This window comes from Excalfactoria chinensis, chromosome Z, assembly GCF_039878825.1.
Source record: "Excalfactoria chinensis isolate bCotChi1 chromosome Z, bCotChi1.hap2, whole genome shotgun sequence".
NCBI lineage: Eukaryota > Metazoa > Chordata > Aves > Galliformes > Phasianidae > Excalfactoria > Excalfactoria chinensis.
The window spans coordinates 30,298,566-30,316,594 of NC_092857.1; the positions used below are offsets into that span (position 1 = coordinate 30,298,566).

An 18,029-nucleotide genomic window follows, 5' to 3' on the forward strand; every position below is an offset into this window, starting at 1 on the left:
TAAAACAGTAAGTTTTCTGAGTGCTAATTAGAGAAAAACGTGGCTCATTGTATTCTGCCAGGTCAAAATCCTAAGCTTTTCCAAGAGCTATAACCTGAAACAAAGACTTTTCATTTTAGATTAATTAAATTGAAAACAAAAGGCCCATATTTCATAACCCTGCATAAAATGAGGCAGCACTTCCATACAGTGGGGAGAAGTCAACTTTCTTTGCAACAATAAAAATTGAAGCTGTTATGCTGACTAACAAAGAAGATCAAGATGAAATTCTCAGTGGTATTATTACTAATACTATTATTGTTATTACTACAGTTTTCACTACTGTGAAAACAAATTTATTCTTTTTTAAATGTACTAAGTGAACTGACCAGCTGAAGATACAATGGAATAAATGGGGGACTGTTAACTCAGTAACTCAGAGTTCTAGGCACTAGTGGAATAGCACCCCAGTTTCTGACAGTCATATTAAATGCTGTCCCACTGTGCAGACATTTCCAGAGTCCCTGGAGTGCAAAAAGAGGAGAGATCCTGAAGTACTTGTGATTTCATGGTACATCAGAGAGCTGGAGACAGACAAAGAGCACCAGGGTTTATGACAGACAGCACATTATCTGGGAGCCAAAAGGAGGACAAAGAAGGTTCTCCACCTCCATGGGTCTGCCAGCTGCTCCTGATGTACAGAACCAAGTGTTTCTCAGAGTCAGAAGAAAGGAGCATTTTGAACCAAGATATAAGTGAGTCCCTCAGATCAAACATGGAGATTCCAGAGAAAAATCACTTGCTTGTCCTCATTCCCACTGTGCTGTGGACCACTCATCCCCCACTAGTATATACTGACTCACACTAATGTTCATTTCAAGTTTTTACCTGCTTGGTGGAGAGGATAAAGACCTCTGCAGATTTATACCAGAATTCATATCATGGTAATACGGCTGGCTCGGAAGTTCTCCAATTGGGAAGTTCACTCCAGTTCCTTGGGTTATAGGTGCTGAAAAACATACCATTACAAAGAGTCAAAGATAATCTTCTATCTTTTTAGCCATCTTTTCATTTTTAACACCAGGAAGAACATCAAGATGTTGCTATGTGCATCTAATTTTCTGCCTCTGGCAGAAACCAAGTACAGACAAGTTTTATCAATGTTCATGTATCTAAAAAGTGAAATACCTTCCCCAGTCCCTAGAAATCCCTTAGCAGTTATGCAGACATGATATATTTGTTGTCCGTGATTGTTTTATAATGGGTAACCTAGAGTCATAAATGTGAAGAAGATAATAAAGCCTTCACCTTTAGCTTTAAGAAGAAGAAGAAGCTCAGGGGTGACCTTATTGCTCTCTCCAACTACCTGAAAGGAGAATGTGGTGATGTGGAGGTTGGCATCTTCTCCCATGTCGCTAGCAATATGACTACAGAGAATGGCTTCAAGTTGTGCCAGGGGAGATTCAGGTTGGGTGTTAGGAAATAACTCCCCTAGAGAGAGGTCAGGTGCTGGAAGGGGCTGCCCAGGGAGGTGGTCACTGTCCCTCCAGGTGTTTGAGAAACTTTTATGTGTTTTACTGAGGGACGTGGTTTAGTGGAAAATACTGGTGATAAGTGGATGGTTGGACAGGATGATCTTGGAGGTCTTTTCCAGCCTTGGTGATTCTATTATTCTGATTCACTAGGTGAACTTTCATAGTGAATGAGGAAGGGCTTATGCAGGGATCTCATATCTCTATGGAAGTACTGGAATAACTGGAAAGAACAAACCTGGGGACACAAAACACCTTTTTTTCCTTTGTATTAAAACTTTGGCATTAATAGTAGCCAGCTGTGGTAACAGCATGCTGTGCCACCTTCTTTTTCCTTTACCCATGGCCACAGGTACTGCTTTGCATGTGTACACCTACATACAAATGCACATACACTCAGTGCTATCTTCACCTTCTTACAGAGTCTGTGCACCATACGTTTTATCATTTCAAGAATAAATTACATGTTGCATGTTGTGGTGTACTTACCTTTGTTCACTGTCTGTGCATTGTGCATTTTAACTATCTTTGGCACTTAAAAGAATAACTGCATGTTGCATTGCATAATTGCATATATCTGAAGGTTTGTATTTTTCCTGACAGTTAAAATACAACTCTGTTGTGGCTTGAGGTTAAACAAATACGTGGTAAGGAATCCCACAGAAACCACATTCTTTAAAGCTTATTATTAGAAGTATATCATGTATTACAGCTGCAGAAGGTATGATTTTCTAGGGTAACTACAATATTGATTCTTTTTTAATCTGAATGGCCTAATACTTTTAAATGTATTTAACAACTACAAACAAAGCTGTATTTCATTGACCCTCAGTCTCCTAAAACAGCAAAAATGCATCTTCAGCAGGGTCAAAAAGAAAGAAAAAAGTGTGATACTTCTGAACAATGACAATGGTTGGTATTTTTCTGAAGATTTACTATGATCTTCATTGATGAATATTAATTTCTGACCATGGTAAATGGCATAACACTGACAACTCAACTTCAGTGAATACGTTAAGCAGCCTGTCCTGACATGAACTAGTTTCTATGCAAAATTTGGACAGAGAATTTCAGAGTATTCTGCCTCGCTGTTTTGTTGGTGTGGAGTTTTTTCTGTATATTTGTGTGCATAAGATTTCTGATGCAAAAAGGCGCAAAAAAAAAAAAAAAAAAAAAAAAAAAAAGATTTATGATGCAAAAATAAGCCAAGCCAAATGAGGAGAAGGGAAAAGGCTGATATCAAATAAAAATCCTTGATTTAGAATTAAGTGCAAATATGAACTTACTTCTGGACACTCTCACAAGTTCTGACACGTTGAACACTCCAGATTTTACAAAACTGTCCTCAAGATACACTGAAAAAGATCACAATAACATAATCAGTATAGTGAGAAGATTACTAAATAATTACAGATAAATGTATACACAAGATATCAACAGTATCAGTGGAGTTCCAAAACTATAGTGTGTAGAACAAATTACACTGAAAGCTGATCACAGAATCAAATGAAAGTTGAGATTCAGGCAGAGGTGCTAAATTTTTGACGTCCTGTGGGAAAGCAGCTCTTTAATACTTACATGAAAACTAACAAACAGTATGTTGTGTTCCTAGTTAACCATCCAGAAACAAGCTTAAAATTAGCTCCTTTCATACCTGTCTTTAATTTTTAAGTCAGTATCAAATTAAGAACTGGAATTAAGGGCAATACAGCTGTCATGTCCTAGCATACATTTTTGATGAACAGACAATAACTTGACTGTCATTCTGCTTACAGTGACTTTACCACCTTAGTTAACAAAATTATCAAATCTGAGGCAAACAACAGTTATTGTTGTTTCCAGTAAAAGCCAGAACTAGGTAAAACAACCTATAAATTCAGCAGGATGCTCAAGTACAGGTATCTAGAAATCAGTGTCTAAGAAGCCATACCTCAGCAGAGGCCAAAACGGCCTCTACTTACTTATTCAAAGATAAATATATATGACATACATTCCCTTTCTTCAAGTTTTGGCACACCTTGGGGGTCTGCAGTTAGAACAGCTAATGATAATAACTATCCCACTAATGTAACTGGATAATGTAAAAACAGGGAGCTGAGAAACCCAGGTTTCTGTGGGAGTCTCATACTGATAATCATTGCACAAGCTGACCTAACTGTAATTGGCACTTACAGATAGGAATAACACTCATCTGCTACTGGAATTATCTGGATCTAATCTTTGCACACCCTTCTGCTCTAACAGTCATTACTGATTATTCTTGTCATGTAAGAAGGTGCATCAAACATTGCTTACTGTGCTTTCTTTAGCCTATTTTCTGGATTAACAGTTCTTTATCTATTGGAAATATACCATTAGATTTCTGTTCCAAATGTCTGAATGAGTGAAAGCACCCTAAATGTCTTAACCGACAAAACAAGCACAGAAGTAAAAAATTCACCTGCCAATACTGATGTCATTTGGTTTCTTTTGGCAATTACTACTTTCTTCAAACAGTTTTAAAAAATGATGCTGCTATGATCATAACTTTGACTGTAAAGTATGCTTCACTGGAAAGATCCATCCTTGGTACATCTGGAGAAACCTCTGCTTACTTTTAGGGGTCAAGCAAGCATAGCAGAGAGGAAAAAAATGATCATTTATCAGTACTTTTCTATCTTACTGGCCCCAGAGAGCCTCTGCTTGTTATTTACCAGTACAGGTATAAACAATGCACATAACAACTGAGACTGAAAGAGTGTGAATACTTTCAATTAAGCACATTTGTTATAGCCTCTCTTGACATTTCTGTTAGTTAGACCTGTAAGCAAGACTCAGTTTTCTCAGGCTGAAAAATCACAGGATGTAGTGCAGTGGGCATGCAGAGCACCATAGGTCTGTGGAGCCATATAGTGATACAACAATGCCATCATCTTTTAATCCTCCAGTCACTGTCACTTCATATGAAATCCATGCATGCCTTTATTTCCAACAGCAGTTCTATGGGTCTCACTCTCTCCCTCTTTCTCTCTTCCATCTTCTATATTGCCTTGCACTCTTTATTCATATTTTCTATTTGGATGGAAAATGATACAGTTTCTCAAATATTTACCTCTTTATTTGACAAAACACAGCATACTGATATCATTAACAAGTTGCAGGGAGTTGGTGTTTCTTCCTCCTTTCTTCCTTAGATCTCATTTTTAATCTCAGAATTTACAAGTTGGACAAAGAATAGAAATTCCTCCTAGAGTGGTAATCTTTCCCTTCTCTGTCTATTTCCTTCAAATGGAACAATTGCATGGCGGGGAGATTTCCAAAGGGAAATTTAGTTTCATGCTTTTAGTTGGCTTGTATATAAGTGTGGCTTAAAGCCAGTGCACAGACATGCAGCCAGCTCTGGAGTTGGTAATGAGACAAGATAAAAATTCTGTGCAGCTTATCAAAATACCTCTATTTTGAAGGGCACCTTCACTCACTCAAGCTAGGCTGAATTAAGAACACTTTTACCAAGGTGTATATTAGTCAAGTTATCACTGCATTGAAAACAGTGAGTCCCAAAGTTCTTTATACTGAAAAAAAAAAAAAAAAAAAAAAAAAAAAAAAAAAAAAAAAAGGAATATGTTCATCCAGAATTTTATATATGTAAGAGCACACAGCACCACAGCACACATACATGTACCAAGTACATGCTTGGTACCAAGTATCACACCACATACATGGAATCTTCAGTCTTGTCTTATGAATTTTCAGCTCTTTTCTTACTGATAACACTTAGGGTGCATAACTTAAAGAGCAATGTAATATGTTTCCATTATTGACAACCCAGTGATATCAAGATACACTGTTGATTGATGAATAACTTTCACCCAGGTATCACCAAAAACAATGGCACCCACATATATCTATCTGTAAATGCTTTCCTTAGCATTAAGAAGGGAAAGGGAAATGTACACCTACTGTCAATCTCAATCAACTTAAAAGACAGCCTGAATTTTTTATTTTTTTTTTAAATGTGTAAAGTGACAAAATATTACCAAAACATTGCCATGACAAGAAACACTCCCTCACAGGCACTAAGCAACTTCATTACACACCTGGTGTTCTATTAGGGAAGTTTGATGTCACCAGTGCCTTAGAGTGCAGAAAAATAATCATAAATAATCATATTTAATTCCAACATCACTGGATTTCAACAGTTTTAACTAGCAAGGAAACCAATCTATTGTGGATATGTTGCAAAACTGTTCTTAGCTCCCAGCTGTGCATAATAAAAATGTTTTGTGCCATTAAACTGCTATAATTTGTGACAGAAAGGTGCTCTACATGTGATAAGGAATAAACAGCATGATTATATATGGAACATTTGAGGTTCATAAGATTCTGTAAGGTATTTTGATTTTTACAATGTTAGAGAATGATTTTTATCTTAGGAAGCTGGTCTTCCCACTGAACAAGATATAACATTCATCTTCACATCATTATACTGTAGAAGAGAAGATTCCGGGAGACCTCACCGTGGCCTTTCATTACTTGAAGGGAGTGAATAAGCAGGGGGAGAAATGGCTTTTTAAGAGAGTGGATAGTGATAGGACGAGTGGGAATGGTTTTAAATTGAGACAGGGGAGGTTTAGGTTAGATATTAGGAGGAAGTTCTTCCACACAGAAGGTGGTGATGCACTGGAACAGGCTGCCCAAGGAGGTTGAGGATGCTCCATCCCTGGAGGCATTCGAGGCCTGAGCAGACAGGTCTGGTGGTTGGTGACCCTGCACATAGCAGGAGGTTTGAAATTCTAAGATCTTTGAGGTCCTTTTCAACCAAGGTCATTCTATGATTCTATATTACATGCAAGAAAAAGATATCTGTACAGTGTAGGCCTTACTGTTTTTTGACTAAGCATTTCCTAGTACACTGTTTGCATTAACATCCTTTGTTAATGCCTTTGAAGCCTGAAATTAAAATTCTTGGTATCTGTTTTAGATCTGTTCAGTCCACAAATTAACACATTTCAGAATATTTTATTGTTGTATTCCTCAGAGAGGATTTACTGTATTTTTTGATGGTCATGATAATACTTTGCTATTAGGCTTGAACAGCACAGATATAAACATAGAATACTGTTACTTAGCAAAACTCATCCTGCCTGAGAGATGACACAGTCTGAAATACATTACAGTTATCATTATTTGTTAAATTCTGAATTATTTAAGGAGACTATTTCTACCAAAAAAACTGCAGTGTAATCAGTGTGATTGTGTATAATCAGTGAGTTCCAGTGTGATTGTGTATAATCAGTGAGTTCCAAAATCCATAAGTAGTTTTTATTATTATTGTTATTATTTCCTTTTAGTTTTTGTACAGGGAAAGAGAGGGGGAAAAAAAAAAAAAAGAAACAGTTCTTTCATTGTCCATTTTTTTTTTCCCCCTAGAAATGTCATTTATGGAAAAAAAAAAAAAAAAAAAAAAAAAAAAAAAGTACATTTACCAAATTTAATACTACTGTGACCCGACTGATGCAATTAAGGGTAAAGATTAACAGATCAAGCCAAACAGCAGTTCTGATCAAGCTCATCTCGCATAGTTGGCAATCCAGAAAAACCTTCAGTAATTCTCCAATTGCTACTGAAGCAACTTCTGCCTCAGTCACTATACGTCTTCCTGTCTATTCCTGCATCTTGCATTCATTACCTAAAGTATAGATATAGCCTTCAACAGGTTATGATTTAAAATGGAGAAAAGGTTGTTAAAAACTATTGAAATATATTTTCAGTCTGTGCTAACATGTACTGCACAGTTTGTTGTCAAATTACTTAAAAGCTTACCAGTGACACTGGCTTTACAGCTCTTTAATCAACCTTTCTAATGCCTTCTGATTTAATTGTACTTTTATAGACAGAATGCCTGTTTACATTCTGCTATATATTTCAAAAATTAATAAATAATATAAAATTATTCTTGGTATCATTAAATATCTATTTTTTTCACTGACACAAACTTGAGTTTGAGAAACTATTAAAGCAGGAGTAAGGAATCAATCAATCTGCACAGGAAATAATTTGTATAAATGTACTTTTACTTTAAAAAGAGAAATTGTAACGCAATAAGTAGGCTTAATAACAGTAACAGGGTCAACATTAGGAGCAACTGTCAGAAGAGTGGATGGAAGGCTCGGCCTAAATACAAAGTTGCAGTTTGACTTTAAACTAGATGACATAGTGTTTCTCCAATGTCTGAAAGTGTTAACATTACGGGTTAAATAATTTTATTGTATAGCTTCTTTTTTCAGTCTCTGAAAACAAACTTTTGAAGATCAGCTCTTAATTATCTCTATAGCATCAACCTCTACAGGAAGTTTTATCTTCAGCAGGAATGCTACTCGAGTACAGCTATTATTTACAATTAAAAGGGTAGTAGAAAAGTAGTTTCACACTACATCTTACCATACAGTCTAGCGAATTTGCAATTTGTTTTCTCATATATTTTTGAAGACAGTAACTTTAAAAGAGTACCAGGAACTGATTCTCACTGGCCAAGAATTGCTTACAGACAACTAAGCATGAGCCAAGGAGTGACAGAAAGGATTCCAGCAGTGATGTCAGTTGAAACAGTTGAATTAATATCCTGTCCAGAAAATGAAGCTATTTTGGTTATCACATGATTGTCTCTGACCTTGTTGCATAGTTGCATCACCAACATTTCTCAAGATTTTTTTTTTATTTATTTATTTTTTGCTCTGAAGTGATGCCGTTCTTGTGACAGTGAAGAAATGCAATGCAAAAAGATCCCAGCTCCATTGCGCATTTTAGCACAGTAAGGGCCTGAGAAGTTGTTCATGCCATTATCAAGAACAAATGAGATTTTCCATACTCTGACGCTTATAACCAGAACTATAACTGCCCTCAGTGTTGCAGTAATTTCAAGATGTAAATATCCAGCTTAATTGAATCTGTAATTCATGTGCCAAAATACAAGAAGTGAGCTGACCTGAAACCTAGTAAGAAAAAGAAAGGGTGACTAACAAAAACACGTAGCACCTTCCACTCCAGAGAAGCTCAGATCATACCCACACTCCAGTCAAGATTTTGGAAATGCTGGTGGAGCTGTTTCTTGTCACATGTAAGACTGTCAGGTATCAAAAATAAACTTTCTGGAGCCAAAGCAGCTTTCTGGAGTTCTAACTTGCAGATTATTTTTAGTAAATTCTTGCTCTGTATACATTTTGAAGTAGAAAACACTTTTTTCACAACTGAACACAACTGCTTCAGAAGTGAAAGAGGCAATATTTACACACTAGGTTCATAAAGAAGGATAGTCCATCAAAATGAAAATTTATAAGTAAATCTAAAACCACAGATAGCAAAATTCACACCGAAATTCAAACCTGCATGGAAAACAAAAAATACTTCTGGAAAAAGGGTCTATGCAATCTATGAAGATTTCTGATTGTAAAGATAGCTCAACTGTCTCCTAGAACACCCTAAGTGGTGTGGATCTGAGAGCAAAAAGAAGTAAGGACATTACCTCTCAATCATTGTCATTACTAATTCATAGAGCATTTGGGAAAGGGAGAACTCCACAGAAAATCAAGCCCTAACCAAACCCAACCCTGTTTTATTTGAAGATTGCTATCTGAGATGGCATGGCTGCAGGCGTACAGGAAACAGCAAGCATTTCAGAATATCCACTCCCATGATGAAAAAGCAAGGTGCAGAATACACCTTTGTTTAAATGCACTTCTACCTGGTTCCCCAAACTGCTACTCCAGCATCAATCCTTCCACACAAAAAGCTGTTTACAACAGAGAGGACAGGAAATCTCTCTTATCTTCCCAAGCGGGCAATAATTTGCCATCCACAAGAAGGTAACTTGCAGTGGAGTAAAATAATGAAACCATCTGTGTTGTGAGTCATTCAAAACTCAAAGACATTTACTGACAGCATTTCCAAAAGAGTGCAAAGGTTGCGACCACATTACTCTTCGAAGGTTATTTCTGAAGCTATAAGTTCTAAAAGTTCTAAAAGAACTGAAATACTTCTTTCTAAAACAGTCACATATAGGCAAATTTATTACACATTCTTTAGGGCTTGATCCAAAAAGAATGTTCTCCCTGTGGCTGCTGGCCCTTATGAAAGCTCAAAAAAGCCTTTGGGGCTCTACAGCTGCAAGAGAGATTTGCATGTTAAGAGATAGGTGAGGCTGGTTTTTGGCAACACCTTTTTTAATTGGGGGGGGGGAAGAAAAAAAAGAAAGAAAGAAAGAAAGAAAGAAAGAAAGAAAGAAAGAAAGAAAGAAAGAAAAGAAAGAAAGAAAGAAAGAAAGAAAGAAAGAAAGAAAGAAAGAAAGAAAGAAAGAAAGAAAGAAAGAAAGAAAGAAAGAAAGAAAGAAAGAAAGAAAGAAAGAAAGAAAGAAAGAAAGAAAGAAAGAAAGAAAGAAAGAAAGAAAGAAAGAAAGAAAGAAAGAAAGAAAGAAAGAAAGAAAGAAAGAAAGAAAGAAAGAAAGAAAGAAAGAAAGAAAGAAAGAAAGAAAGAAAGAAAGAAAGAAAGAAAGAAAGAAAGAAAGAAAGAAAGAAAGAAAGAAAGAAAGAAAGAAAGAAAGAAAGAAAGAAAGAAAGAAAGAAAGAAAGAAAGAAAGAAAGAAAGAAAGAAAGAAAGAAAGAAAGAAAGAAAGAAAGAAAGAAAGAAAGAAAGAAAGAAAGAAAGAAAGAAAGAAAGAAAGAAAGAAAGAAAGAAAGAAAGAAAGAAAGAAAGAAAGAAAGAAAGAAAGAAAGAAAAAAGTTTGTGATTTCATTCAGGTCTTCTTTGGAAAAGATTCCCAGAACAAAATTCTGGCAAAATTACAAGGGGAAAACCCACACCAGAGTGGCAATATTGGGTCCAGGGATTCACCAAGCCATGTGTCATTCAGAGTGGGGACCTTATCTTCAGATATCAAGAGCTACTATCTGGGAAAGAAGAAGGAAAATGGTGAGGAGGAATGAAAATTAAAGAGACAGTTGCTCAGTCTCTGTCTAAAAATGTCTCACCCCCCACATTAAAAAAGTAATATTCATTATCACACAGGCTTGATCTGAAGTCACCTTTGTTCCTCATTCAGCCCTGTCTGAGTTTATAGAGTCTGCAAAGTTTATCTGAAGATATTCAGCTAAATCAGAATAAATTCTACACAGGAAAAACAAACAAAACAAACAAACAAATAAAAAAGCTAGTAGGTCCCATTTGCTAGAAAACAGTTGTAATAATTTCTGAACATGACTGCTTGAATAACAGCAAAATTCTGAATGCATTTGTCTTCTGTGGCCAATGACATTCATAATCATCTATGTGAGGACAGTTAGGTTTTCTTGCACCTTCTGAAAGGCATCTTTTTTATTCCCCAGTGCTGGTCAAGAATGATATTCTGAAGAGATCTGACTGAGAGAAAACTATTCTCCTTGCAGCTATATCCGTAAGTTACATGATGAAGCACCAATAGTAACTGGTATCAGTTTCATCAGGAGTTCTCATAAAGCTCAAACACTGTTCAGATGTCCACCCTATCTTACTGTCATATTAACATAACGTTTTACTCCATCAGTCTCTCTGTTTGCAACCCTTATTTTAGCAGTTTAAAAACACTGCCTTGAAAGATTTGAGCACCCTGGCAACAACTGCACACAGATGTTTTAATGCCAGTGTGTAAGTCAAGTCTGCCAAGCTGCAATCTCGCACCGATGACGAGTAGCAGGTAGCTTTGCTGATGTCTAACTATTGTGGCCAGAGGGCAGTGAGGAGTGAAAAATAAAATAGAAAGAAATTCAGAACTGACCAGTAAGAACGACATATCTGGAGACCAAATTTTTATCGGTGATATGAAAATCATTAGCTTATAAATGGCTCTGGATGTTTTTTCTCTTTTTACGCACTCTCCTAAGTTTCTTATGCCTAACAGATGAACTCACTGAAAGAGCAGTTCCTTTGTCTTCCATACCTACCAACCCACAGCTTCGCAGATTCTTTGTCTCACATAGATAGTAAGGAAGGCTCATTCCTTAATTTCCTTAAGTGACACACTTAGGACACACATAAGATCATACCTACACTGAAATTCACTGGGAGCAAATAATATCGAATTACACTGAAACTGCCATGCTGGGTCTTCCTCCTTTAGAAACTTCAGCAGTAGCTGAATAGATACCCAGGCATAAAGATGGGTTGTTGCTTGCTGGTTTTGCTGTTTTTGCTGTTTTGTGGGTATTTTTTTACTAGTATTTTTTTTACCTACGCTCTGCCTACTTTCATTTTAAGCACTAACTGATCCAAGTCCCAGTAGTGCCATGTCTATTCTCTCTCTGAAGCCATGTAAATGTTTAACAGCTAACACCAAATAAACCTGTAGATTCTAGGTGCTTAATGACTGGTCTGGGCAACAACAATGTCCAAACTCTCCCCTCAGTTCAGTTCAGCTCAGTTCATCTAGATGTCAGCAGCAAACAAAACAATCCCTTTGCAGAAGTGACTTTTACAGCGCAGCTCAAAGAAAATCAAGTTCCATTCTTCAGAAATAAACCCAATAAAAGTTATTGAAAAACAGAATTTAGAGGAGGATATCTGTGGATCTTACTACAAAAGCTAAATACCACTTTCACCACAAACTGCACTGGCTTAATGCAGTGTTATGCTATCAAAATATTCAGTGTATTTTTAAGAACCTACTATAAAGAATTCCAGCAAGGGCTCTTAATGTTCTTTTGTTTGGCAAGTGACATTACCATGGTTAAGACAGCAAATTACCAGACACCCTGAAGAATGTAATAGTCTAGCCAAACCTAGAAAAAACACTTTTAACACCAGCGATCTCACTAACTACAACTCAGTTTCCAATCTCTTCTTCCTTGGCAAAGCCCTTGTGAAGGTAGTGGCATCCAAGCACTAACTGCACCTATGCCTTGCCAACACCCTGTCTCTTTGATAGTCAGGCGTCAAACCAAAATATGTTGAAAGAACAGGTCCCTTCCAGCATAGCCAATCCTTCTGCTCCTAGCCTGGTACAAAAAAAAAAAAAAAAACAAAAAAAAAAAACACCTCATAGTGAATGTCCTCTGTGTCTGGAGTCAAATAGTTTAATAAGGAAAGAACAGGACAGTAGTCCTCCCTTTTAGGACAAACTTATGGACTTATGGACGAACTCCACCATATATCCTTGAACAAGCCCAGAAGCTCTGTATTTTGCAGTCCCACAAACTTCAGTGATTTCTCTCTGGCATTTTAACTTCAAAACAGTATCACACAGGGAAGCTGAATGATGCTAGAATTTCATATATCCTCAAATAAACAGATGACATCTAATTATGCTACTGTCTCTGCTCAAATGAAGGGTTTCAATGGAAGCAAAGCATAGATCACATTTTCTGTCCTCTCTTGGCTACGGATGAAAGGAACAATGCCGCCAACCGTGACTCCAAAGTATGAGAAAGTGTTATGCTCAAATTACAAACATAAAGTTTCATGATAAGTCCAGCAAAAGATTTCTCTGCCGCTATCTCCTGCTGGCTCCTGGGACAGTGGAGTTCATCAGAAACTGGGACAACTGGTCTTATCCTGCAACACTGACAAAAGAAAGCTTACAAGGCTCCTCTGCTGCCTCCCTTTTACTCATGTTTTTGGCAGCAAGACTACTCCCTTCTGGAGTAACCTGGAGTTGAAGCTGAGACTTGATGGGATTGGACACAAAAAGATGTGATCCTCACTAGTGAAATACATACTTCTACCCTCCTACACCCTCACACAAATGTTGAATGGTATTTTAAAACAGGATTTTAAAACAATGAAGATAAGTTTCCACAACTGGCCTTCACCTTCTCAACCTCTGAGGCTATAAAGGATCCTACAAAATGATAAAATGATTACATTTGGCTTTCATTGCATTTACAAATCTAAATATTTTGAAACAAGTTCTCTAAGGTCAAATATTCCAAGCTTTACAAAACTGTGCTTATCTATGAGGAAAAAAAATCAGTTTTGTTTCAGGTGTAAATTTGCTGATAATTTAGGGATTTCCAGGAGGGGGTTTTAAAACATTATCCTACATAATTTATGCCACATATTTGATAGATAAATAAACAAACAAACAAACAAACAAACAAACAAAAACACTTGGAAAACAGCTTGACAAATTTTTTGACTTCTTCTGTCCTCATAACTCCAAAACATATCAGCATACTTCAGGAAATATATTGCTGCTCTTTATAATAAAAGAATGCAGATTTTTTATAATGAGCTACAGCGGTTCTTCCACTGTTGGGTATTCAGTTCCAACACACACAGCACATTCCAAAACATACTGAGAATGCTTTGATCGTATCCATAGTACAAAACTGTGTAGCCACAATGTAGGCTGTTTTCCCTAATGTTTTAACAAATCCAGAAAATACTCATGTATATGTAACAGCCTACCATCACACAGTTAGTTCTTGGTTAGAGTGTGGTTCATTTTTCATTTAGAAAAAGCAAAATAAGCTGACTGAAGCTTATTAACGATAGATGTTTCTTCTGAGAGATGAAATGTGAAGTTACAGTATGGTTTTGATGGTAGGAGTCACTCCTTACTCTATAAGAAGTAATAGTATGAGGAAGCCTGTGAAATCTGTTTGTCTTACTCTGATAAAATTCATAAAAAAACAAAAGACTTACAAGATTTATCAGCACTGCCAAATTGATTTAGAAGGATAACTTCACAAAAGTACAAAGAGCTTTTGGCTTAAACAGTGTGAAATGGCAATGTCTGGTTTTGATTTTCTCTTGATTTCTTATTTTTAGAGAATCCTTGAAAGGGCTGTTTCCATGAAATCACAGAAATATCTCTCAAAAAAGTGCCAGATGTCGCTAAAATGATCCATTAACCATGTACTAAAAAACTGCTCTGACCTGATGTACAAAAGATGAACACAACATGGATTTTAAATGCACGTGAAAAGCAAAAATAAAGGAAAGAAGTTGTTAACTCAGTACACAGACTTAGAGGTAGGGCAGTTGTGTTTTGTCTGAGACAAAACTAATTGTTGTATGTGAGGACTTCTGAAAACTAAAGTTATTCAGAGATCTTGTCACCTCAATCCTCAGCCCATCCCCACTTACAAACTTTGGAAAATAAAACAAACAAACAAACAAACAAACAAACAAAAAATAAAACAAAAAAAAAAAAAAAAAACAAACAAACCATGAACTGAAGGAAAAATTCCATAAAATAAATGAATCTTAATGGAACTACAATTGAGGCATTGCCAGTTTAAAAGAGCTAAAGTAATCACAGCTTGTCCCGATTATATGTACCTACCAGCGCAAAATATGTTGCTGATCAATTATGCTCTCTTTAGCTATTAACAGTAGTATCTTTGTTCTCAAACAATGTTAGATTGCACATGTTCTGGAACTTATATTTACCTGGTGGATTCTTGGCAGGATCATTGTGGCTTGGACTTCCTGGTTGTCCAGAATCTATAAAGAAATCAAAGAAATGTTTTACTAATTTGTTTTGAAAGTATCTCACATCCTTTTAATACCTTCCTTCAGTATTAAACTAATACTTAACTTTGTTATTTAAAGGTCATTTCCCTGACTTTCTACATGAAGGTATTAGTGAACAAACACACTATGTGTTACCCATTTTATGCAGAACCAGAAACATTGTGAAAGATGCAATGATCCTAACAAGGGAAACTCATAGATCACTGAACAAGGACAAAACAGTCATTCAGGTAAATATTCAGGGTGTAAACACATCTACAAGAGTAGCTTTTCATTCCCTTTCCCTCCATCCCCCAAATACAATATTACATAATCAGGGAGCAGAGGTAGCTTCTTCTCAGGCAATGACCAGAAATATGTACCAGATCAGGCAACTAATGGACTACGCAGGGATGAATCCTGTTTCTTTAACCTCCTCTTGAAGCACAACAGGCCTAGGATGCTTCCACAGGCTCAGATCTGCACTGTAGAAATGGCTGTCCATTTTAAAACAATATAGCCTTTGTGCTCCTTGTCTGTAAGAACTGCTATTGTGAAATGAAGGTTATGTAACATAAGGCTATTAAAAAACAAGCCCTGTATACTTCAAATTTCTTCTTGATACATGCACTTAATGAATCAAGGTGAGAAAGAAATCTGAAGTCAGCATACTAGACAATAAATAATATAAAAGTCATCACTCTTAAAATAGTCTTCTTTGTGTATTCCCACACCAATCATATAACAAAACCTTTTTCTGCTAAAATAATTTTTTTAACAAATTAAAACATGAAAGATGCTCCTTTACTCAGAGTGGAAGAAATTAATTGAAACACAACCTATTCATTCAGTGTATGAGTGGGTTCAATTAAAAGAAATAAAAATTCCATTATCTCTAAGTGCAGCCATGTTCGTTAGTAGCAGAGGACCTCCAAAGGACTGTACCACAGTACTACAGAAAATCTTACTGCCAACTGAATCTGAGCAACGTCTGAGTTATTGAAGATAAAAAAAGGAAGAGAGTACATATCAATAAATATTTGTCCTTCAGTCTCCTTAAAGCCAATATAGCCTTCAACCCAGAAGACCACTTGCTAACTAGAGTTCATTAAAATCTTTTACTATCTGCTATGTAACTTAGCAAACATGACTTGACATACACACCCTTCAAGTAGTTTATAACACAAACTCAATTGTATGGATGGTATTAACTGAGGTAGATAGAAATCAATTTCACAGCTCAGACTTGGAAGATGAGAAGTTCAGAATGAAAATGTACTTCTGTGGCCTGTAAATTATTCACCTGAACTATCTTGAGCTGAAATGTTGAACTCATCAGACAAGAAAGCATTTGGGGATCTACCAGAGTACTGGAAAACCAAGGCACGTGTAAAACCCAGCTCCAAAGCTATTAAGAACACAATTAAATTTTACAATAAAGAATGAAATTACTCTTGCACAAAGTACACACTTAGAAAGCAAATTTCACACAGAATTTCTTCTACACAGAATTTTTTCTATTTTCTTCAACCCACTTATGGAAGAATGAAGGGTAACTCCTGGTCAGATTTTGCACATCCAACACCTTGAGAACTTGGACCCTTGGGCACTACTTCCCACTGCACAGCATCAGGGGCTCCTGAAATTCTTGTCAGCATAGCTGGTCAGAGTTACTCTTTCAATTTTCCAGAAACCCTGATATGTGCTGGACATCATATTGTTTACTGAAAGGGCCTTAAAGAAAATCTAACTTACTTTTCTGTGTATAGCTACAAGAGCTGTAAAAGGTCTGAAACTATATGAAAGATTCTTCACAAGAAGAATCCAAGTTAGCAATTTTTATTTTCATTTTCCTATGTCTAATCATTTTTTCGCTGGATCTCACAAGTAAAGAAAAGTCATGCTCTGCTAAACATGCAATTTTAATTTAAAATTGTTTTATCTGATACACTGATACCATTCCTTTAAAAATCGGTTTATTTGCTGTTAGAATAGCTTTTTTTTTTTCTTTTTTTTTCTTTTTTTTTAACTATTCTGAGTCAAAGTCATCTGTAAAATCTGTAATGGACTATAAGGTAATGGACTTTATTCTTTCAGTAAAGACGAATTATGCAGTTTTCCTAATACTTCAGAGAAAATAACTCTCTCATGAGTAAGCCAGTGGAACACACATAGTTCTTCATAGGTAATAAAATGTACTTTAAATCAATTAGTAGTAAATGCTACATTATCAGAACTTTTGTTGGTATTCTTGAGTTAGTTTGCTGTGACAGGAATATCTCCTAAACTGCCAGAAAAAAATAAATAAATAAATAAATAAATCTGGAAACAGTGAATACTACGTAGCTATTAAAAAAATGATTACAACTTTTTATAAGATGCATCAGATCTTGTTAAAAAACTTAAGCCAGTTAATTTTAAAACTCAATCAACTCTAAAACTAATGAACTAATGTCCTTCTCCTTGTATTTCAACAAGAATAAGAGCTTCATTATCAAGAAGGAGAACTTTAACATCCTTCAAACACGTATTCTTCGTTTCTGCAAACCATACGAATCATTATTTAAATTATCAGAAAGGAACAGTTTTACACAGTAATGGTCCACAGTAATGGCTAAAGTACAGATAGATAAATGAAGTACTAGTTTGATTGCAGATGCATCCAATAAAGCTTGGGCAGCAAAGTTTGGGGTGAACAGAAATTTGAAACTGGATTAACATAGCCTAACAGACAATAATTTTCAAAGCTTTCTCATGTTAAAATTCACTGAAAAGCTGAATAAAGTGAAAAAATATTTTTCAGTTCTTGTAAAGAAGTTTTCTTTGAGTCCTAATTTCTCCCTGTCAACATGGTTTCTTTATGGATCCACAAACCAGTAGTTAAAAGATGGATGACATTTAAAATAACTATTTTTCACATAATAGTAAGACAAACATAGCAAGGAATTTTCCAGTTACAGGGATAGACAGCCAGCTAATTATTATAATTTGCCAGTCAGACTTAGCTTTGCTTTATGTTAAGTTCTGATCAAACATGATTTTTACAGATTAATTCTC

At 35.9% G+C, this 18,029-nt stretch overlaps 1 protein-coding gene across 4 annotated transcripts in view; it reads right to left on the bottom strand.

Moving 5' to 3' along the window:
- NFIB (nuclear factor I B) overlaps positions 1-18,029 on the bottom strand; it is a 159,870-nt gene that overhangs the window by 53,721 nt on the left and 88,120 nt on the right. For all 4 annotated transcript variants that reach the window (XM_072359588.1, XM_072359587.1, XM_072359586.1 and 1 more), the window contains exons 3-5: positions 14,910-14,963; positions 2,798-2,866; positions 868-988 (exon numbers count right to left, since the gene is read on the bottom strand). In XM_072359588.1, the coding sequence (XP_072215689.1) occupies positions 868-988; positions 2,798-2,866; positions 14,910-14,963 (244 nt within the window). The remainder of the gene's footprint in view (positions 1-867; positions 989-2,797; positions 2,867-14,909; positions 14,964-18,029) is intronic.